Source organism: Pygocentrus nattereri, chromosome 25 (assembly GCF_015220715.1).
Source record: "Pygocentrus nattereri isolate fPygNat1 chromosome 25, fPygNat1.pri, whole genome shotgun sequence".
Taxonomy (NCBI): Eukaryota; Metazoa; Chordata; class Actinopteri; order Characiformes; family Serrasalmidae; genus Pygocentrus; species Pygocentrus nattereri.
Window position 1 is genome coordinate 8,890,081 of NC_051235.1, and position 25,007 is coordinate 8,915,087.

At 38.4% G+C, this 25,007-nt stretch overlaps 1 protein-coding gene across 1 annotated transcript in view; it reads right to left on the bottom strand.

Annotated features, from left to right (window-relative positions):
• Positions 1 to 25,007, bottom strand: part of mgat5 (alpha-1,6-mannosylglycoprotein 6-beta-N-acetylglucosaminyltransferase) — a 155,065-nt gene that overhangs the window by 19,887 nt on the left and 110,171 nt on the right. Inside the window, exons 10-11 of the mRNA XM_017694627.2 lie at positions 21,132 to 21,265; positions 9,371 to 9,504 (exon numbers count right to left, since the gene is read on the bottom strand). Of these exons, the coding sequence (XP_017550116.1) occupies positions 9,371 to 9,504; positions 21,132 to 21,265 (268 nt within the window). The remainder of the gene's footprint in view (positions 1 to 9,370; positions 9,505 to 21,131; positions 21,266 to 25,007) is intronic.

Here is a 25,007-nt window from a genome sequence, read left to right on the forward strand (position 1 = left end):
GTTCTCCTCCACACGGTAACTGAAAACGGAGGTTTTTGAAAACGCTCTCCGGAGTTTAGATTTTTGACAACTTGATTTCTAAAAATCTACAAGACATACTTAAAGACATGTGACCTGATATCATTAACTAGAGTTGGGCAGTAACCCTTTTTTTAAGCCCTTCAAACTCCACATATTACAGTGATGGGCGTCACATGGTCACCAAATAAGTGAACACAGTTCACAATTTTCAGGGCATTATTCAATCAATTTCAACCATCTTTCTAACAAATGCTGAAAGTTAAACAGGGCTGCTAGCAAAGAGACGAGCTGCTTAGTGTTAGTTTAGCTGAAATTTTAACAGCTCTGCTCACCACAGAACACGGCAGATTCTGGCTAACTAAAGCTAAGCAGCTAACTTGGTTGGCATGGACGTAGCAGCTTGTGTCTTCACAAATGTAACAAGGAATAGAATCTCCAAAAGCTCCTGAAACTGAGCTATAAATATGAGAATTATATGTGGAAGAGCTCAAACTTTCAGCTGCTGAATCATGCAATAAATCATTCACTTTACTTTCACTTTCCTGAAATAGAAAGTACCCCAGAAAAGTTTGCTTGTTCTTGTTCCTTCTGCAAAAAAGATCTTCCTTCCACTTACAGTTAATTCATCCGTTTTATATTGCTCTTATACTTATCTATCTATATGTTGTGTGTAACTGTGCAAAAGCACTCCAATCTAGTTCTCAACGACTTGGAGAAACTCTCTGTTTTCCTTTTGCTTTTTTAAAGTGGAAAGCATTCGGCACAATGTCACTGCTTGCTAGTATCATTTAACTATTAAATGCCTTTTTGACAAGTGTTCTGCATTTAAAAATAAAAAAACAAGCAGACAAACAAATTGTGTTCAGCGTTTTGAAGAAAAAAAAAACCTACATTTTCCTGTAATTTATTCACTCATTCTGTGAAAGTCGAAACTGAATGTTTTGTATAGCTCTTAGCTGTCGCTGAGCTATTATCATGCTTAGTATTTCTGAGGTTTTCCTGTTTCTGATTTTTTTGTTTTCGTTTTTCTAATTTGAAATTAAACAGAACATGTCAAAGTCCTAAGATGACAACATCTGACACATCAAACCACCGCTCCCTTGTCCAAGATGACCATGCAAACGAGCTGAGCAGTGACCAAGGTTGGAGATCATGATTTGTGGCAGGGTAACCATGGTCATGCCCAGTCACACACAGATTGAATGTTGGAAAGCACACTAAGTGGGAGAAACAGCTGCTGATAAATATTATGTTGGATTTTTTTTTTTATTAGGCTGCTTTGGGGCCCACAGCTACCCTATAACTCTGCATAGACTTTCTCTCTTTGAATCTGCCAGCTGCTTTCGTTTGTGGTTCATTTTCTTTCTTTACTTCTTTTTTGCTAGAGCTCACAAATGACTGAACACAACAACTTCAAATACTCAACTAGAACAGGAATACTTAACCATCACCAACCATGTGTTTCCTGAATGTCTACTGTATGTGACAGTGCACAGATAGCTGCAAGGAAAATGCCAGGTATAAAAGCCTGTTTATTAGAACTGTCATCACTTAGACACTCACTGTCAAGATCACTAGACTGGTTTTGATGCCTTTGTACGCTCAATAAAGATCATTAGTCTGCATCCTGACTTCTCTCCTTTGCACAGAAACAACTTTAACACTACATGACAATGTACACTAGCAGGACTTGTAGTACTGCATGTAACAAGGGGCAGTACTCATGCTCATAATGTTCTTTTTGAGGTGTTTTACATGACATTGTGTCAGGTATTACTGCCGTCTCCTAGGCTGGCATGCTCATCTAAGAACAACTGGTTGACACAGAATGTTAATCTAAGAAATGGCATTTATTACATGGTGATGTAATATAACTGTAATTATGTTATGAAAAATGAATTAATTCTATCTCATGCTCTACGAAAAGGGGTGACTGAGCTCGTCAACACTGTCTGATGGACAACGAGCATTGCATTAGTCCATGGATGTAACAAGTTATCAATACATGCAAAGCAAAAAAAAAAAAAAAAAAAAAAACATTGTTGGCCCTTTTCCCTTCATTAGCTCAAAGTTTGAAAGAAGATAGAAACCGGTGATTAGCTGAGTCTCTGTAGTGATCTGCCACACACACAAATTCTTAGATATACTACCTGAAAGAAAAGGTGCACCAATCAGTGTTTTGGGGACCGATCGACTTTAAGCAGGATCGGCTGAGAGCCAATACCAATCAAGTCCGGGGCAGGACTGGGCTGTTAAAACCAATTTACACCAAATACAATTTTTTCAGACAAACATGCGATTTTATGGTAGTGGATCTTTAACCTCTGTATTATTAGGCAGTGTTTGCTTGTAACGCTCATGTATGTTTGGGCTACAATAATGAAAACAGAGCCTGATTTTAACGCATCTGTTAAATTAAAAATTACAATTAAAAATTCACATAGTGGCGCACGCCGTCAGTTTCGGACCTGGTGTGAAAGACACCATTAATACACGTGTGTGCATTTTCAAAACTTTGTGTGTGTTTTACCGTTCGTAAAAAATTGGCCTTTAGTCCTGCAGTCAAAAGTCAGAAGGTCTGCATATGTTGAAAAAAGAAGCACTACATAATCTCCATTATGAATCATTTACTTTGTGGCAGTATGCATGTCCTTTAAACCATCTTCAGAATAGAACAGACAGATGAGTGGAACTGGATCTCTGGTGTGAATCTACTACTGTGGGCCAGTCTGCTGGAACTGAATCACCAGTGTTAATCTATTTCTGTAAAACAGACTGTAGAAAGTGGACATCTGTTGGGAATCTTCCGGTGGGCTGTCCCCTCAACAAGTTAATTAATCAGTCATTGTGTTTTTGGCTGAGTAAAACTCACTGTAGGAACTGGACCTCAAATATAAGGCTTCTATTGCAAAACTGTTTCTCCAGTGTGACTCTTCTCAAAACAGGCTACAGAAATTGCATTTCCAGTGAGAATGTGCTGCAGTGGACCAGACTGTAGAAAGTGGATCTACAGCAGGGGTGCAGAACTCCAGTCCTGGAGGGCCAATGTCTGGCACAATTTGGTGATTTACATACTCAAACACACATACTGGTATTTAAATGCTAAATGGCAGGTTTAGTGGGTGTGTCTGATAGGGGAACCTACAAACTGTACTGGACAGCGGCCCTCCAGGATGGGAGTTCTGATCTACAGTGTAAATCTTATATTGCAGAAGAACCTACCGTAACTGGATCTCCAGTGTCATTCTTCCGCTGCAGAACATAGTGTTCAAACTATTAGACCTTCATTGTTAATTTTAAGTTGTACAATCTTCCACTGGATAGCTGTCGATGACAACTGTAGCTCCAGCATGACTCTTTCACTAAGGGCCAGACTGTTGGAGCTGTACATCAAGTGTGAACATTCTACTGAAGAGTGTAGGAGAAGTTATTTATTTTGTCACTGTAAGACACATAGTAGGAACAGGCTTTCCACTGTGAAAGGTCAACAGCGGCACAACCTACAGACTGTTGCTCTATTTTTGCGCGCCCTTCTTCTATCTAAAGGTGTTGATAAGAAAATGCTTGTGGCTATGAGTCATGAGCTCTACCGCAGAGCTTTCAGCACACAGACACATGGCCTACTATGGTAGAGCAGACATGCTTGTACAGAGTACACATAGACAAACTGTTAGTGAGCATCTGTATTTATCTGGACCAGTTTGGTGAGGGTCTCAAAAACATTATTAGTCACCCCTACTCTGTCATTGCAAGTAAATGCAGCATTTGTTGTGAGACTGTATGGTCTACTGTCTGCAGTGACACAGTTAAATCCAAGCAAAGCTGAGCTGAAAAGCCCCAATCCTGATCATGACTGTGTGTGAGTGCGTGTGTGTGTCTGTGTGTGTGTGAGGTACACAGAAGCGAGAGACTGATGGAATTCGAGTCTCAGGAGGGAGGTTTAATCAAAGGGAATAAAGCAGTTTTATAGACCCATAAAACAGCAGTGGGACAGACAGCATTAACTGCGCCATGAGCTGCATACTGAGCAAGGATGTGTGTGTGTGCACGGTTCAGTGTTCAGTATTTTAAATCCTTATTTTCATATGTGTTAACAATACTGGTAGGTCAGATCGAAAGATATAGATACAATACTGTGCAAAAGTCAGAGATCATCCTTAATTGAGATCATTTCCAGTCAAAAGTACAAGTTATTCATATCTCAAGTTATTCAAATATAAAGACAGAAAATTACACCAAAGCCTTGGATGAACATAACGTAGACATTTAGTCTGTCTGCCTTTCTTTTTGCAAAACCCGCTTTGAGTTTTTCTAGGACATCTTCAAGGATATTACTCAACTCCATATTACTGAAGTTCAGTCTTAGAAGCTGATTGCACTTTCTGATACTTTTCTTCAAGTAATCCCAAACACATACAATCAGGCTCTCAAGTGCTTTGTTCTGAGAAGACCAAAAGCTTGGATTTGTGTATTTTCTTCTCTCAGTAAGGGCTTCTGCACAGCTGCACATCCTTTCAGAACCAGTGCTGAGCCGTCATCTCACAGTAGAAGGATGGACAGAAATGCCTGTGAATTTCTTCAGATGTTCTCTCTATCAAAGATGAAAGCTTGAAGTGGGGTTTTTCTGAGGGCTGTTTTAGTTGTCTATCAGGTCTCACACAGTTATTAGGAGCCCCATGTTCTCTGTATCTTTTAACATTTGAATTTTTTTTTGTTTTACATTTCCCTTCGACTTTGTTCTTCCTTATGCGAGTGGATTATGTTATATCTAATCTCTTCAAAAACATCTGAAAAATGTGCAATTATGTACTTAATTGAAGTGACCGAGAGAGAGAGAGAAAGAGAGAGAGTGAAAAAAAGGTGTATGAAAGCCTGTCTGTTAGCACCACAGACAGCTCAGTGTGAGTGCGCGTGTATGTGTGTGTTTGACTGCGGCCGCTGACAGCCTTTATTAGCATTTCAAAAGCCTGCAGACATATCCTCTGATCTACGGCCAGATGACCCTGTGCGCTCACTCTCACTCACACAGACACACACAGACACACACAGACACACACAGACACACACAGACACACACACACAGACACACACACACACTCACTCCCTCACCTCTCTTTTATACACCCACGCCTCCTGGAGAGAACAGCACTTCCTAATTCCGGGTCGGCACTCAACTTTGTTTCTATGGAAACCTCTTATTGAAAGACCTTGCAATTTCAGTGTCTCTGTCTGTCTGTCTGTCTGAGTCGGACTCAGGGTAGTGAGATGAGTAATTGAAAGGGTGATGTCAATATGTGGCTATAGCCAGCTGACTAAAAGTTCTCAGCAGACGAGCAGAAGAAACTGACAGCACAGTGCTAAAGCTATGTGGCTGCTGCAGTTTGTTTTATATTTAATGTGATATTTTGGCTAAAACATGAAATTTACAGTTTTTCCATTTATCCTATATGTAGTCAATCAGCCAAGACAGGATTGACGTCCAAAGCCTGCTTCTTTAGTTTTGCACTGAAGCCACAAGGCTAACGTAACTGACAGGTAAAGGGAGCTTCTAAATCAAAAAATCAGTACTGTGTAAACTGCATGCAAACTTGCATGCTTGGAAACGAGCTATGTTGTGTTGTGAAGTAATCTCAAAGAAACGTGCTTATGTGACTTCTGACACTGTAAGATACACTTATCTATACAAATGGACAGGGTTAAAGGCTTTTAACCTATAGGTTAATAACCTATAGGTTATTTAATGGCATTAAAAAGAATCAGAAATATAATCATTACAAAAGCTAGTTTAAAATGTGCCACTGTGTAGATGTTCTTTTGTGCCTAGAGCTTAACTATGTTGTGGTCAAGGTTGTCTGGCTCGAGGGAAGCTATCAGAGTCAGGATCCACACATACACCCTTATGCACACACACACACACACACACACACACAGATGCACATACACATACACACACCCACACCCACACAGACCCTCAAACATACACAGACACACAGACACGCACATGCACACACACATGCACACACCCATGCACACACCCATGCACACACCCATGCACACACCCATGCACACACACAGACACCCAGACACACACCCTCACGCGCACACATACCTATGTGCAAAACCTACGCACGCATAGATTAGAGGGGTGACCATCACTTCAATTGACATTTCGACGCTTACTGGCGATGAGGGTCTGCCTGATGGGGATTATAAAATTAGAGAGCGAGGGAGGGTGTGTGGTTTTGGAGAAGACACAGACCTCTGTTCTTTTTGGGAGGGAAAAGGCCACGGAAAGGATGGACAGATTGATGGCTCTCTCAATTCTGGGGTGATAGGCGCCCTAAAGGCTGTCAAGCCTATTTTTTTTCCTTTTATTTCACTTTTGTTCAACTTTTCATATTTAGCATGATTTTTCTTTCTTGATTTCTATTTTTCATATTTCCTTCATTATCATAAAAATTGTTTTGTCCAGCGGTTTCATCTAATAAACTGGCAAAACTCCTTCTGGAGGCTGGGTATTTTTTTTACACCACAACAGACATTTTTTCCATTTTTGCAATCTTACAATACCATAAATGGAACGATACAAAGAGATCTTGGTCGTACATAAATGTAGACATATTATATACTGTATGTAATGTGGATTTTCTAAACCTAACAGACTTGGGGGGGTGGGGGGGGGGGGTTGATGTTCTACAGGTTAGCTACACTTACTGAAAATGTTCAAACACACACACACACACACACACACACACACACACACACACACACACACACACACACACAATCAGAAGGCATCTGCTTTGTATTGTAAGGTGGCAGTTCTACCTCTCAGCAACACATCACAGAGAGCCTCTGGCACTAACCCAACACCTGTTTCAGGCTGAACAACCTATAATGAAACTCCGACCAGATCAAAACTTGCAGCAAAATCCCAAACCCTGGAGTTGTGCTGGCTGACACTGACTCCCCTGGGGCTTCATTTCCCCATGGCATCGAAAGACAGAGTGAGGCCTTTTATCTTCTGTTACACAATCATAAACTGTTGAAAGCACTTCTGTTACACCATGGAAACACTCTGGCCATGGGTGTTCTGTCATGATGTAGTAAATACTATAATAAAAAAATGTAATTTGTTACACTACGGTAAAACCACAAAGACTCTGACTACAGTGCATGAGGCCAGTTTAGCCTCCATGTGCAGGGAAGGGCCTTTGCTTTGGAGTATTTGGCAAAAACACACTTTCGATTCCAAACTTGCCAAAAAATCCTTTGGCAGAGGGGTGTGTAAGCGGAGGAGTTTATCATTCTCGGAGGGACTGAGCATTGCAGCGGGCTTGTGTGTGTGTGTGTCGTTGTGGGTGCGTTCAAACAAATGTGAGCACGGGTGTGAGAAAGATTTGGTTTTCATGTGTTATCACAGCCCGTGTGTGCTCGTACAGCAAGCCTCTGTGCTCCACTCTCCATTTCAGCTCCCTTTCAGTAGGAGCTCCATCTGCAGAGACAATGCAATCATTTCAAGGGTCTGACCAACACTTTCCATTTGAAAGCTGAAACCTGCGTTGTCTTGCGTTGAATTTCTCCAACTGGCCACTGACCTTGGCAGGTATGGACTCTCTCAGACTCAATATTCACACACGCGGAGAAGCAAAGACCTGTGTGGGTCCTAATGGCTTCACCAGGCATGAGCTCACAATGGAGAAATGCGTCAAAGACAAGCTGGAGACCAGTGAAACTACACTGACAAAGAATGTGGTGGAACTACTGAGAAAGTTCTTAAAGGACAGTTTGAGCAAATGCTTTTCCACAGCACTGTTTTTATGGTTTTCCACATGAGAGGGATCAAAGCGAAAGAAATGGGCTGTGCTTTCACACATGGTTTCTTCCTGACCTGCTATTGCTGAACACACATTTCTCAGATGATGATCATTTCTGTTGGTAAGCAAGAGAAAACAACTAGCAAAACAACATGACCATGGACAAAATTACAGATAAAGTAAGTAGTTAGAATTTTGTTTTCCTCATCTTGACTAATTTAAAGCATTGCTTACAGAACACCACCAACAAATTACAACTAAAACGAGCACTAGCCTCCTGCAGATTCCACTTAGAAACTTTTAGCGGTGAAGCAGATTTTGTTTTTATGACACAAAGATCTGGAACAAAACATTTGCTTGACTTTGATGCATGTTTGACTATTTTTAATTGTTTCTTTCTTTGTAACTTTCATTTTTACACTGTAAAGCATTTGGGGACATTTTTACTTTTTACATTACCATATACGTCTCTAAATTCCTGGTAAACTATCTTGTCTTAAGACAATCTAATCTCCATGTTTCACTTACCACTTTAAAAAGAGGGCTTTTTGTGTTCATACTTTTTATATTTATATTAACCTATTTACTGTAATTTTTTTTCTGTCACCACTTTTATTTTAGGCATGTTTATCTAGGTCAGTTTTAGTATTTGCTTTTTTTATATAAAAATTGCTATATCAATAAAATTTGCGGTTATAATTAATACTAATAGCTAGCAAAGGAGCTAATAGAGGATCATACACAACCACTTGAAAGTTTGGAATATTCATATTTTAGTTTTTTTAATCAATAATAACTAATACAGTGCATCTCTAAATATTATAAACTAGTCTCCTGGTGATTTTTTAAGATGCTTTTAAGATTAAGATGCTCAATTTTTATATGATAAGTAATAAACTGAATTGATCTACATTACTGATAACATGATTAATATTATGCAGCTTTTACAATTATTAGGAAATCATCTACAGCTTTGTTAATCATTAAGGATACAACATGGAGTATTACAATTTCTGTAATTGTTCTGTACAACATTCTGTACAATTTACATTTTTACAGTTTTATACCAATTAGAAAACCTCTACAAACTTGAATACTATTATCACACTCCTTTTTATACATGTATATTGGTGATTTTATTCGATTTTTTCCAAAAACTGAGCAGAATCCAATTCACTAGCTAGGTCTAGTTCTACCCAGCTGGAAGGATGAAGGCCAGCATGTGCTTCTTTTGAGAGGCATGAAGTACCACTGCATCTGAATGGCTGCAATGTCATTTGGCTGTTCAATGTGCTTGCAGGAGAACATTAAATTCTGTTACACCAGATAACAGCCACCCACAATGGCTAGAACTGGGTTTAAATGAAGAAGGATACTTCCCACCCACAGAGAGCGAGGGCAATCATGCTGTTTTGGACTGCAGACCATTGATCAAATGTTCAATCTCCTAATAAGGCAACTGCTTAGACAACGGCACCACTTGAAAGTTTTGAACGGAAGTGTACATTACAGGAAAGCTGAAGCAATCATACCTTCCAGAAGTTATCAACTTTCCCATAGACGAGCGACTGGTTCTGTCGCTTGATGTCATCAATGTGCCGGATGTCGCTGGCGTTCAGGTGCTGCTCCACCACAAAGCCCAGGAAACTGTTATCAGGGGTGTGAGCTGTGGGAGAGAGCAACAATCAATTAAACGGAAGGATGAAACAAATCAATCTGTATGGAGAAAGTCAGAAAAGAGAAGGGACATAAGACAACCAATCAGAATGGAGAAAAGACAAAAAACAAGGAAAAAAAATAATAGAGGAAACAACAGGACTGCCATATTATATTTCATCTGCCATATTACTCTGTAAACCATAAAACCCAAATGGTTTTGCAGAAATCAAATAGCAAAGATTAACGGACTGGCCGATTTTAATTAAGATATAATCCTGGGTTAAACGTTTTTCTAATCTGTCGCCATGGTTACAGTGGATGCCAACAGGTATCATGAACAGTTAAGATGGAAAGTGAAGAGATCAGATTGTGCTTGTGTGTAGGAGAAGGACCAGGGTGTGTATTGATGCTGCCAGAGAGAGAGAGAGCGAGTTACTATGGGAACAGTAGGCCAAAAGATCGACTGGGCAACAGGGCGCTGGCAGAGTTTCACCTCCGTGCCATCTGTCCAAAACTTTAAATCCACATTACATGTCTGCTTTTCTGCACACAATCAAATATCCAGATACATGGAGGTGGTAGGATTGTCAATTATTCAAAAAAAAAAGAAGAAAAAAGTGTGGTAGACACATCCAATGTGTTTTTCTATCATATCTGTTATATTTCATTTCTTTTAATAAGGTCTATTCCACTCAGGACAGGTTTTATTTTATATTATTTTTTATTTTATTATCGACTTTTATCTCTGTGGTCATCTCAAACAAATTGTCTATGCTGAGAAAATCCGCAACAAACACCACCTTCAGAACCGCATCACGGAGGCTTGTGGCAGCATAAAAAATAAGTAAAATGGTTTCCTGTGACTTTTGACTCACCCTGTACATTAAAAAAAGATTATTTGATTAACAGATACCTTATGAATCTGCTGGGTTTATTCTCTTAGTCTTAGGGATAAGAAAAGTCTTCAGTGTTTAGTGACCACTTACTCTAAAATACAGTACTGTGCATATGTCACCCTTTCCAGTCATTAAGTACAAGAAATTCACTTAAAAATTCAAGTAAAAGACAGAAAACATATTTAACAGAACAATACAACTAAATATATTGTCTACTTGACTTTTTTCAGCATTTAGTGTTTTATAGTTTTGGAAACTGCTGCTACTTCATTAATTTTCAAGTAACTTTCACCTTCATTATGCAAGTGGACTACGTAATATCTGATCTAATCTGCTCAGTTTTAACTGGAATTTAAACAAATGAATTGTGGGTCTCTGACGTACAAGTACTGTATGTGTAACAGTTTAGCTTGTCATATCACACTGTGTCAAAAAAGACCACCAGTGCTGGACTGTTCCTAAGAGGTCAAAATTTGTACTGCTTTCTGAACAGGGTCATCTATCCTTCATGTACATTTATTTGAAGGACTACTGAAGCCTTTTTTTCTTTTGTGCATTGAAGCACTTGGTGTCAGTTACGGTGTACTGTGTGTTTTATATCTACCATTTAAAGCCTCAAATAATCATTTAAACGTCAGAAGCGTTGGATTGGATTTTGCAGGTGTTTTTCAGATCATATGTCTCTACATATTAACATCAAGTCAAAATGAAGACCTGGCCCAATGTTTAGGTCTCAAATGCAGAATCAACACTATACTGATGAAGATATGATGACAACAGTAGAAAATTCACTTGTCCTTCACCTAGTTTTGACTTCTCTCGAGCCGGGCATGGGACCTGAAGCACAACCGATGCTATGAAATGTTTAGAGAGGTCTAGAAAACTTACATAGTGCAGTTTTAAATCACTCTCTAGGACAAAACCTCCAAGCGAGTAAGTAAGTAATCAGTACATTACCTGATTACCACTAACAGTGACTGTCCTAATGGGGAGATCCATCATAAAAGCAGAGATGCAGTTTACAGTACTGGATGTACAGAGCTACTGCCTGCAGTCTTTCTGTGAGTGTGATGTATGTGCGTGTATGTGTGTGTGTGTGTACACTGTAGCTGAGCCTGAGGGAGCAGCTGGACTGTGTTGTTGCAGCAACCTATCAAATCCAATCAGGGTGCAGAATGAGATTCAGAAACCAGCCGCCCCATAATGCAATTTGTGTAAATTTGGTGGAAATCAGAAATGGCAATAGAAATGGAACAGAACCCCTCCCACTCTGCCTGCTCTCACCCTGCCCCTCCTGCTTCACGCTAAATGACTAGATGCTGCTAGCATTCTAACTGTACACCAATGCTGCAGCACATACACATCATGCGCATACACACAGGCTGGCAACCATAATCACATTCAGCACTACAAATTTGAATGCACTGCTCATTTCAGAGGCCTGGAAAATGTTTGCCTTCTAGACATCCAAATAGAGCCGTCACAATACAAGAATTTTCACTCTGATACTGATACTAAGTGTAGTAGGTATGGCTTATAGAATTAATCAACATTACTGATAACACTGACAATAAAATAAATCACTGAAGTTCATGTAGCATTATCTAACTATACTGTTATAGTTATATACTTATATATACTTATATAACTGGTTTATGAACTCATTTTGTAAACATACTTTTCACATGGAAAAAAATGTCATCCATTCGTCCTGGAAACCTCTTCGCACTTGGCTCATACAGTGAAATTACATGTTAAAATGGTAACAATAGAGCAACCTGAACAGCTATAAAGTCAATCTACACATTTATTATTATATCTATATATTTTAGCTATTGCTTGAGACTTACTGAATAAAAAATTAAAGGCAGGTTAAACAAGTGCCATGTGGTTTTTTTTTTCATATGGCTCTTGGTGAACAACACCTCAGTTTGTCAGAACATTCTCAAACATTTTATTGTTACAGCTCTTCAGTTTATTACAGACCATATTTAAGCTGATTAATCAACATCAATAATTGGATATCAAAATAGCTGCCCTACTAGTTTAACAACACAAAGCTATTGCACAGTCGTTACTGTCTGTCAACTGCTTTCTAACTGTGCCTTTAATGCTAAACATGCTGTATCATGTGGCTTGGCTATGTAAAAAGTGACACTTAAAGGATGTATGAAAGCTGTTCATCAGTAAACTGTGATTGGCAAATGCAACAGTAATGTTGAAAAGTCAGGTTTCATAGCTGTAATATGCAGACTGAACTTGCAAAAATTGGGTTCCAACTATACTTGCAGATCGATTCAGAAAATGAAGATCGTCGTTGTATGTACTGACTGTCTTGAATGAAGATAACTCTACGAAAACTCTACAGAAATACAACACATCATAAAATTCAAAGCTAAAAAAACAGGGGTTAACCTCTCATGCTTTAGGGTATATTTTGGTTTGTCCATCTGTATTTATATGACCAAATCGTAAGGAATTAACTGCATAAAAGAAATGCAAATTTTTTGTAAAAGCTGCCCTCAAATTAAAAGAAAATGCGCATTATGGTCATACACATATTGCTACATTCTTAAAATTTACTGCTGAAAGCCAAAAATCTTTCATCCATCTGTTTATCGTTTATAGCCCAGATTTGTGGAAAAACATTTAAAATTCGTTTAAAATTACATCACCCATCTATTTGACTGGAAAGAAGACAGTTACAGATCTCATACGACACCCACCTTTTGAATGTAGCTTATGAAATATGAAAGTTATGAAGAATATGACAAAGTGTGTTTTGGAACCACTGTTGATTCCAAGGAGCATAAGGGGCTACAACTTTTGTTTAATTTGTGTAAGGTCACATATTTAACCTATTTCAGACATGACAGGAAGGTGCTTTTCTACTCTTATTTGGTGTTTTCCTAGAAAGTACTAGGCTGACCACTCTACTACCACTACAGTGCTCATTACATTTTTGGCTAGATGACTGGAGTTGTATGTCAGCAACTCCACCATCAAATCACCAGTGAGTTTGGAATGTGCAGCACGCCTTTGAGCTGGAAAAAATAAACGCTGAGGTTAGATAGAAGCCTGTTTTTTCCTAAAAAGCCTGGGAACAATTTATAAATTATTTTAGAGAGATGAGTATTTCAGAAATATATTATTATTTTGTTCTACCAAAGGCAGAAATGTGATTGATTTTAGGTTTCTCCTCTTTCTTTTACATGCATTTATATTTATTTTATACTGGCATTTCCTAATGAGTGTTTATGTATGAGTGTATTTGTTTACCAGTGTGTATTCATGTAGGTAAATTCATGCAATGCTGTTTTGTTATGGGACATTATAATGTGTTATGTTATATCCATTGTTATATCCAACTACATCCTCTCCACTTTACGTTTACCAGTTAGCTGCTTACATAACAATAGTGTTATCTTGGTAACGTATATATTGCTCCAATAGTTTATGCTTAATAATGTCCTGGGTCCCTTTGCTGTAAAAATTAAAAAGAAAATGAGAAGTATTCCCCATCTATGTAATTCATATGAGCTTGCCCAACTTGATTCACCTATACGCTGAATACATCACTCAGTGTTAACCTATTTAACCTATGAAAGTCACAGAACTGTTTTTTTTGGCACGTTATAATGTTGAAAAGTATTTAGTTTTGAGACGTTCTAAATGCTCTCTCTCTCTCTCAAGCTGAACTCCCTCAGTCTGCACACTGTTCCCTCTGTAAGGCCAAATAAACACAAACAACGAAGACATGTAACTGGTGTCGGGAAGCTGATGTTTACACTGTAGGAGTGAAGTGCTACTAATTAGCAGAGACTGGAGGAGCAGACGTGGGAGAGAGAGAGACAGAGAATTTACAGAGAGAGAGAGAGAGAGAGAGAGAGAGAATGTGAAGGAGGACAAATGAAGTCATCCTTTAATTTCCTCTACTTTAATGAATGTAGGGGTGAGACGGAGGAAAGGTAATAAAGAATGTCATTTAGCTTTACTAAATAAAGGCTTCACCTTGCCTTCTTTTGAGCATTTCTGAGAAACGCTTGCTGTTCACCGCTACCTCTCAATTTGGTAGCAAACAAAAATCTGCAAAAGTTTTGTTAACGTTAAAAAAAATCTGAGCAGGTACGTTTCTCTACAATAAACCTTTTAACATCAAACCACACGGAACAACTTTGTTTACATCTCAAACGAATTAGGCAAAATCTATGAAAAAAAAAACAGCTATCTGCCAAATATTTGTCAGTATTTTGAAATGTTCAACTTCAAGTTCACCAAAATGTCCTCATTAGAAGGAAAGGTAGGTTTTGTCAAAATAATAATTTGAGGGTTTTGTTTACTAAACTAAACTACAGAGCAGCTACCTGTTCAGAACTGTGTGGGTGTGTCAGATCACAAAGTGACTGACAGTGGCATCTCCCAGGCAACGTAAACAACCTGTTGCCAGTGGCAGGGACAGTGACCCCACCAATAATGCTAGAGATGACCCACACAGCAGACAGAATTCAGCCCTACATGGTTTATTTTGAAGAACAAGAGCCGCCTGCAGAAAAGCAGATCACTTTGCTCATCTAGAGTGGTGCAAAGTGCTAAAATGGAGAACAATCTGTCTAATGGTCATTTTCGAGATCTAATTACATTTTACAGTTGATGTCTGAGGTTTTTATCTTATGATTGGGAAATCACAGAAATATCGTGTCCAACGTTTGAAGGTCACATAACCTCAATATGGTTGTCTTTGTATTGTGTGTTGTGTGTGTGCATTGTGCATCATTTTTAAAGTTCAACTGCAAGAAAACCCTGTAAGCTTTGATGTTATTGGGAGTGGCTAACATATCTTTTTGTTCCTAAAGTGGACCACTAGCTATTGAGCTCTGGTAAATGAAGTCATAGTAGGTTCCTGCAACAGGTGGCTAAGACAGGAAGGGCGCAACATCTAGCTAGGCTACAAACCTTCATCCCAAGAACTGTTAAATAAGATAAGATAAGATGCACTTATTGTCATTGCACAGTGTACAACGAAATTGAGCAGCAATCCAATGGCACTTCCTACATACAAAACAATTTAAACATAAGGCTAAAAAATCTAAACATAAGGCTAAAATATATAAAGTGCAGATTTGAGGGAAAAAAAAGACTATAAAACTATATATTGTAAAACAGTCAATAGACAATAGACAGGTGAGGTAGCAGTTGTACTTGCACATTTCTTGGACAGCGCCTGTAAAGAGCAGTAGTGGAGCACTGGAACAGTGTACAGTGTCCTATGAAATTAGTGTCAGTAAAGAGCAGTAGTGGTGTTCAGTCGGTTCTACTGAGCGCAGTGTACTATAGAAAGTCTTTGTCAGTGTGTGTGTTTGGAAGTGTTCAGTTCCCGTACGGCTCTGGGGTAAAAGCTGTTTTTGAGTCCGTTTGTCCGGGAGGGGATGGACCTAAAGCGTTTACCAGAGGGCAGCAGGTCGCACAGATTATGTCCCGGGTGAAATGTGTCCTTCAGGATGTTGGCTGCCCTGCTGAGGCAGCGGGAGCTGAACAGGTCCTTCATGCAGGGCAGTGGGCAGCTGATGATCTTCTGGGCCGTGTTTATGACCCCCTGCAGTGCTCCCCTCTCTGCCACTGAGCAGCTGCTGTACCACGTTGAGATGCAGTATATCAGCACGCTCTCAATGGTGACGCGGTAGTAGGACACCAGCAGCTCCTCTTGAAGGTTGTTTTTCCTGAGGATTCTCGGGAAGTAGAGCCTCTGTTGCGCCTTCTTGACCACTGCCATGGTGTTGGTGGTCCAGGAAAGATCCTCAGAAATGTGTGTGCCCAGGAATCTGAAGGAATGGACTCTTTCAACACAGTCCCCATTGATGTACAGTGGTGTGGGGACTGCTCCTTTCTGCCGGAAGTCTATCATTTATAAACTTAAATTTAGAAAAGCTTAAAAAAATCTACTTGCTGGGAGTTTTGTTTTGGACTCAGCCGGAGAGATGTCATTTTATGTGAGGCAGAGGAATGAGAGCAGCCGACGTAAACATATTGTTGTCTTATTGGTACTGGGGTAGATCTGACATCACCTGCACCAAATTTAACCCCACCCAAGTAAAATCGATTTGAAGAAAATAGCAGAAAACACTATTTCAAAATCTCTCAAGCGAAAAGACCCACAGCAATATTTATTTGCCAGTTCATAGTAAAAACATCACAAAAACTACAGGTAATAGAAGAAATCATGAAAAGGAGTAGAAAGGAGCTTTAATACATTATTGCAAACTGACCAAGGACACATGCTCTGTTGTATTGAAAAGAACATTTTAAGTACAAATGGTAAATAAAATGTGTATATTTGTTCTGTGTTTATAATATAAGACAAATCACAATTAAACATTACAGTTCTATTTGACTACATTAAGTTTGCTGCATTGCTTGTTAAGCTACAATAATGTTACAAGTACTAAAAGGAAAGGCTCTTGTTAAAATGCAAATGTGTTCTTTTTTAATGCTGAGCACTGCTGTTTCTGTTATTTACTCCAAATTAAGGAGGGAATAAATAAATAAACAAGTAGAGGGGCTACCTTGCTGTTCAACATTGTGTTCATTTTCTGTTTGGGCAGATGGTGACTCCCTATGAGCGATTAATAATTCAGCCCCATAAACAGCTGATTAAGATCAATTAGAATCAGATGAGAGCAGTTAAAGGGGAAGGCAACAGAGAGGAATGTTGCTAATGGGATTGTGGTTAACGAGGGCACAGTCTGACTCCTTGCCTTTACCTGAGATAATAGATCAGGTCATGTTAGAAGGGGTGGGTGGGAGGTTGGTTTCTAAAGTTGTCTGACATTAAGGATACTTTTGTGTGGTTTTGCTGTTATAAAGAGTTCTATAAGACTGCTTTCTGTTCCAGTCCAGTTTGTAATTTCAGTTTTGGGCAGAAGTACAAAACTCATGATGGCTGTAATTAGGATGGTGCTTTATGCACAAACTCAGTTTTTACACTGAGCACAGGGGGATATGTTTCAAAGTCCAGTTTGTTGTTATTCCATCTGCTTTCAAAGCTAGCTTGCTGCAGGGGATATTGCTAAATAGGACAGGTCTACAGAACTATAGATGGGTTCATTAATAAAAATGCATGAGAAACTGACTACATGAAAATTGATCACTCTTTTGCATGGTTATACTAGTCATGCAGCTTTTGAAGAAAAAAATAATAATTAAAAATTACAAAAAAGTACAAAGTATAAGTACAAAATTATGGAAGTGTGTGCTTTAGATGTCAAATGTTCTCTGTTGTTGAGGATGCTGGACTTTGGAGATTTTTATACAATTTCCCTTCCAGTTTAGTATTTGTGAACTCCACCCGCTAGCTAGCTCCCCAATCACACTATTCTACCAATCTGGGAGGGTAAAGACTTGCATTGGCGGTGCACTCAAGTTCGGTACACTTACTTTCAAACATGAGCAAAACCTACATGTTTCACTGTTTGTATAGCTGCTCAGTCTTCATGTGATGAAATATAACAAATACCTGAATACTGGCACCTTGTAACAGAGTACCAGTGCATATCCCCAAGCACTGTGCAATAAAAGAGGCAAGGACACCATGTCAAGGGTGAATAATTCATTTTGACAGCACTAACTTCCGTAATATTTCAGGTTTTCTGGATATGCATGATCAGATAAACAGTAACATGGGGTGACTGACTTAATGTTGTCTAATGTTGCCCCAATGGTACAAATGTATGGTGGAATGCATAATATACAACTGCTTGCAAAAGTTTAATAACACCAAATCGAATGAGGTTTTGTTTATTTTTCTAAGTGAATACAGGTTAACATATTCTCTACAGGGAACACTTAAATATGGTATTTCTCTGCACATTTTAATGCACAATCTTTATTTTTTTGCTGTGTTTAAACATATAAATAAATAAAATAAAATCAAATAAAATGTTGAACTTTGCTAATAAACAGTAATTTTGCATTAAAATGTGTGTTCTCTGTAGAGGATGTGTTCATCAACAAAATGTCTCATCGGACAGGGGCTGTACCTATTTATTATTGCGAGTAGGCAAAAGGTGTTGGCTTCATGCACCGCAATGGAAAGGAAAACAATCTGAAAAAAGTTTTATCTGAAACATCTTCCTGTTCTAATCTAATACACTTCCTGTTTTCTTGAATGTGCATGTGTTTCTAAAACGCGCATCTACACAAGCACTATGAGAATGTTATGTTGTTGAGTACAATAAAAGGGGCATTTCTTCATTCTAGCAGATCTTACACAGACTGCAATGTGTATGTGTGCTGGGGATGCGCCTTTGTTTTGTAATACTACCTATGATAGTGCTTTGCATTCAGATTAGTCAGACACAAGGGTTCGTCGTATTGTCAGGGGGTCCTGTGCTGTGAGGTTTTGGTTGCATTCAGCAATGGGAGCAGTAGTGAGATGAAGTGTTGATGTAATTCATTCTGGATCATAAACACCAATCAATCTCATCCCAAAGGTTTTGGTTGGTGCTCCATCATAGAACACAGTTCCACTGCCCCACAGTTTAGCGCTGGGGATCTTCATACCCCTCTAGCCTCGGCCATGGTGACTTTAGGCTTAAGCGAACTTAACAACTCAAAGCCTTTTGAGATGATTGAGGAGTGTGATGATTCAAGGAAGCCTTTCCCATAATACTTAGTGATGTGCATACGCTTCGATTACTTGTCAGCTATACTACCAAACACCAAACATGTATTGGCTGATTGTCTACATCTGGGCCAAATTGGAAATGGTGCAAATGTGCTTTTTAATTAAATTGTTCCTTTAAGGCAAAGTCACTCAAACACTTATTGGACAACTCCAATCCAGGTCCATCTTGTAATATCACAGACATGTCCTGAAGCAGTATTTCTTGCTTAGCCAGCTAACTTCACTGATCTTGTGATGGTGAATCACTACACTACACTACTTTACCTACATCACCATGGCAACTTACCCTACTCGCCTAAAGAGCTTGAGGGCAATTCCGGCTCGGGATTTTGGATCATAAGCAGCTCCTGGATGAATCAGAGCAAGCTGCTGCAAAAATATGGACAGCTTTCTGATGGAGATGGTCATCTCTACTGCTTCTCATGGCATTTATATGGTATTAATCATGAAGAATACTGCCTTTCGATGGAGGAAACAAATCATACTAAATATTCTTGACGCCAGAATAAAGCTACAAAAATTTACAGGAGGAGGAAAAAAATACTTAAATCTTTCAATGCAAGTTAATGTGACAATTTATACTTAGTCATTTTGGATCATGTCTATTGGTCAGTTTGGCATGAGTTTTTTTAAAAAGCAGCTAGTTTATTTAAATGAGGTAAAAAAAAAAAAAAACTAACAAAAAATTACAACAAAATGCTTATTTTTGTTTTAAGCCAGACCTTAACAATGCAAAGCATATTACTGGTAAATGGGAGAATTGGGTCAAATGTTACTTAAAGAGAAGACCAATTGTTCAATGGCAATATTATAATGTAGTTTTGCCTGTATTTTGCAATGTTAATCTTCATGTTGTTTATTTTCACTGCCTTTGAGCTGAGAGCCACCTGACCATTACTTATTATTGCCTTGCCTCCCCACTCATCCTCTACTTAGACCTGAGCTAATTAAATGAGATAAACGGGCGGGATCTCCGACACTATGCACAAACAGCACTAACTATTTAGTTCATAAGTTATTCAACGTATACTTACATCACTGTGGGATAATGAGTCCCCTTTAAAGGATAGATTTTCATAAAGTCATGGACCTGAATACTGAATAGCTACTGTGTATATACAGTACTGTGCGAAAGTCTTGACCCACCCAAGACACATTTTCAAAATCTATTTATTTGTGTAGTTTGTGTTTATTTGCTGAGAAAAGTGTTAATATTTGAATAAACAACATTTAATTGTTTATTCATTTGTTTAACATCAATTGTTTAACATTTGAATAAACAACATTTACAGAATATTAATAATGATTTTATATATATATATATATATATATATATATATATATATATATATATATATATATATATATATATTTTTTTTTTTTTTTCTGGATGTTAGTGTGTTTGTTTAACCATTAAAGCCCAGTATTATATGTAGTTAAAAAGCAGCTCCTGGTTTGACCAATCAGTGCTTCATTAAATTGAGCTCATGATGTAATTGATGATATTAACGAGTCTCTGTGGCGGCTGTGAAGGTGTCAAGGAAAAATATGAACCCAAGAAATTCTTGTTACTTTTTACTGTTTTTATGTTTATTTGAATTATGAATGTGACTTTATTCTAGTGTATACTGTGATAAACTCACTGCTGAGGTAAATTGTTTAAAAATTTGCTTAGATGCCCAAGACTTTCGCACAGTACTGTACATACTGACACAAACACACACCAACATACAAATGAGGCAAACGGACCCACCCACCCCTCACACACACATACACAGATGTATTTAGTATTACACCTGAATGAAAGCAATCACTGTTCTCCAACAGTAAGCCAAGACTCAAACCCCTCTTAAAGTGGCCCTGCTTGGAAAATCCCCTGGCTTATAAGAACATCATGGACCATCTCTAAACAAAAGAGCTTTTCATTCTAAACACTACCTGAACCCACCAATCCGTCATCTGAGCTTAAATACAAGCCAGCCCTAACGCTTCACAGGCCAAAGGCTAAGGCATAAAGTTCAAGCATGGAAACGCATGCGCATACACTGACACACTTACGGAACATGGTGTTGAACTGCTGGGGGTTCAGGTTCCATTTGCCCCACGGAGTCTTGTGGCCTTTAGACTGGGCGTACTGGGCGTGGTTAAACTCTGGCTCTGTCCCAAATGAGTCTAGTACTCGGAGCATACACCTGAAACAAGAACAAACATAGTTACTTTACATATAAACTCAAAATAAGAGCTTTTAACTTGTACTACAGTCCAAAACTAGGAACGCATGACAACATATAGAATCACATCATAATACCAGAAAAGCAGAATGTTTAGGCAATGTTGGGTTATGGTACTAAAAAAATCTGCATTCTTTTTACCACATTTGAAACCCAACAGAAACAATCTTTGCATTTCTCTGTAATCCTATCCAGGTGGATCCAATCCCAATTTACTACCGACATCGGCAGACTTGTACATAATACACGATATTAGGATCAGCCCACAGTTCCAACTTCAGAAATGTTTATGTATCAGTATCACCAGATATGCATGTGGAAAAAATCTGACAACACCATTGGCCCACATTTCCCATTTTATAATGTTTATGCACTGGCACTGTTATTGGCAGATATGTCCATGAAAAATATCTGCTATTGGCAACACCCCAAAATTCCTATTTTATGAAAGCTTATGTACTGGTATGGTCAGATATGCAGATATGCATATAAGGAAATTAAATGGGAATGTTTTATTTTCCTTAAACTCCCATTTTATAGATGTTTATGTGTCAGCACCGGCAGACATGTACATGGGTAAAAATTCCAATTTTACAAACGTTTATGCACAGGCACCTGTACCAGCATCAGCAGTTATTTACATGAAAATATTTGGTTTTGGCAAGGTCTAAAATTTCCACTACATAAATGCTTATGAACATGCATTGGTATCAACAGAGGAGTACATGAAAAATATCTGGCATAGGCACTGGCCTAAAATTCTTATTTTATAAATGTTTATGTATCGCATCAATATTGGCATCAGCAGATATATGCACAAGAAATGTCTGATAATGTTTCACAGTTCCCATACTGATGCATCTCCATCCAAAATTATGGAAGCAAGCAGTAAATGTTTTATATTTTAATTTTACAAATATTGTACCATTAGTTTGCCAATAACCAACACAATATGCTTACAGCCAAATGATTTAAATAAAGGATGTTCTCTAAAATATTACATTCCATACTTCATTTGAAAAAGAAAAAAAGGAGCTTTTTTTTACGTCTCGTGCTGTGCTTTTCCAAAATTGAAAACGAGCAATTCGTTTACACCAATATGTTCTCCAAATAGGTGAACACACTGCACAATTTTCAAGTCATCACATGTCAAACCATCTATCTACTATATGCCATCAACAACTGTGGTAAACAGTGCTGCAAACAGGAGAGAGGCACTGGGAAGCCAATGATAATGACCCCAATTTAAGGGAGTGAAGTTGAACAGCTGGAACCGAAGGGAAAAAGAAATTGTGTGTTGTTTGGATCTATTGTTTTATTAGCTAACTTAATGCTAGCTTCAGGCTACAGACCCAAACAGTGCCACACACCACAGTACAGGTTTGATTCTGACTAACTACTGCTCAACTGACAAGATCATATGATAAAAACTAATGTTTGAGAGAGCAGAAGTCAAGTGACTGGTGTTGGACAGACAAAATCTGGAATCAAATGTGTCTTGTTTTGTGTGGGACTGTAGCGTTTTGGCTTGCAAATGAAAGCTTACTTAGCAAGTCAAACATGCCACACAGCACAACGCAGATTTGGTTCCAGCTAACCGATGATAAAATGACACCCGTCTAGATAGATATCTGAGAGCTGAACATGTTCTGTGGTGAGTGAAGCTCTTAGCCATTGCTGCTATCAAGCTTAATTTTTCTGACCTACTTTGTGGTGTGATCCCACACCACCAATCAGTGAGCCCCCCTATAAAGCATAAATGAGTGGACACATCATAATCTGGAAATACCGTCATCACCTTAAAATACGTAATCTTTAAACACTGCGGTGAACATTATCATGGTTATACTGCCCAACCCCAGCACAAACACATAAATAATAAAAGCAAAATAGAAAACCACATTAAGACTCCTCTCATTCAATAAGTCTTCTCCCTTCTACGCAGCAAATCAGCAGTCAAATGTTCCATGGTTACATAATGACTGTAGAATGTTTGGATGTATTTTGATTGATCAGGATGTTCAACTACGGAAATGACTCCAGAATGTCCAAACAAACAAAGCATGTAGTGAAGGCATGTGCACATATGTGAGTATTTGTGCTGTATAAGGAAGCTTTGTAAAGCTACACAGCAGATGACATGGTACATGCACATGTGGGAAAGATTGTTGGGGTGAAGAAAACACAGCTTGGCTGCACTTGTGGAATTGGTGGAATACTGGTATCTAGAGAGAATAATAAATTTGTCCTTGTCAGATTAAGCCTGGTTTTTAGGATATTACTTCATATTTCATGCTTAACACCACGCAGGCTGTAAACTCGTCCAAAAGGGCTTCAAATCGAACATATCAGGGGAGTGTTAAATCTTAATGTTAGTACATGAGCTAGAGGCTTATAAAACAGCACGGTTCAGTCCATTCTACTGAAGACTTACTGTGGCTACAGAGGCTGATTTCAGCTAGCACAAACTACAAAGGTCAATACAGAGTGATAGACAGTAGCACTTCACTGATAAGACTGTGGATTGTGGATTGCTGCAGAGAATAAAGTCAAGCAGCATGCAGGGCACTAAATGCAGCAGCAGTAGGTCACTACAAATTCCAGCATGAAGTAGGAGAACAGCTACTCTAATGATAATTCACTTCAATACTACAATAATAAAACTACGAAACATTCCCGAGTTTTTTTTCCTAAACCTAAAATTGTTACTAAAAGAGAAAAAAATGAGACTGACAGATTTTGGCTAGTATCCAACTAGCTATAGATCCTTCTGTGTCATGTCCAACATTCAAGGCTGCTCTAAATATAAGTAAGCAACAGGTCAAATGGACATTGGCCAACATGAAAAACAGAACCATTCCAACATCTGTTGTAAATATTCTTACTTGCATCCTACAAAGGTGCTGTAGTAGACTCTAGAGTGAGATTTTCCAATTTCAGTACTAGGAAAACTCCCTTTTGATGATGTATCTTGAAGGTGGGAGGAACCTATAATTGCTGCACGGTCAAGTTTTTGTTGAGTGTCTTTTTTTGTCAGTTTGTTGATACACAAGGAAGGAACATAGCTAACGTTTCATCTAAGCAGCTGACTGTTCTTATTACAGATGCATTACTGTAGTAATTCTCTTCAGATCATCATTAGACCAGAGAGAATGGATTACTTAAATGACAGAATTAAGTCACTGGCAAGGCAGCTACTTGTCAATCTATAGATCTTGTATCAGTTAACTTTTTTTTACTGGCTGAAAGGGTAACAAATTTGTTTCTGATGTCCATTTTGTGCTGAATAATTTTTCTTTAAAGATTTTCTTTAGAATTTGGTTTGATGACTGAGGTAAGTGTTATACTAATGCTAGCCTGGTTGTATTCATTAGCCCATACCGATACCTAAATCCAGGTATAGCCACACCTAGAAAGTGGTTAGGCTTGCACTGGTTGACACCACAGGGACTCCCAATGGTTGTATGATATATGGTGTATTTCAGTAATGCATGCTGGGTGTTGTACTGACATTAAATGAACACTGAATGAATGAAAATGGTATAAAATCCAGAACGGTGTCAAATCAAGAGGATGAGGGGCTGCAATGATACACTACAGAATACTGTAAAACATGGCAAATAACATATTAAACCAATTTAGGGTTTAATGAAGATCTACTGTACTTGATGTTCTAAAAGAACAAAGCATGGTAAAATAATGG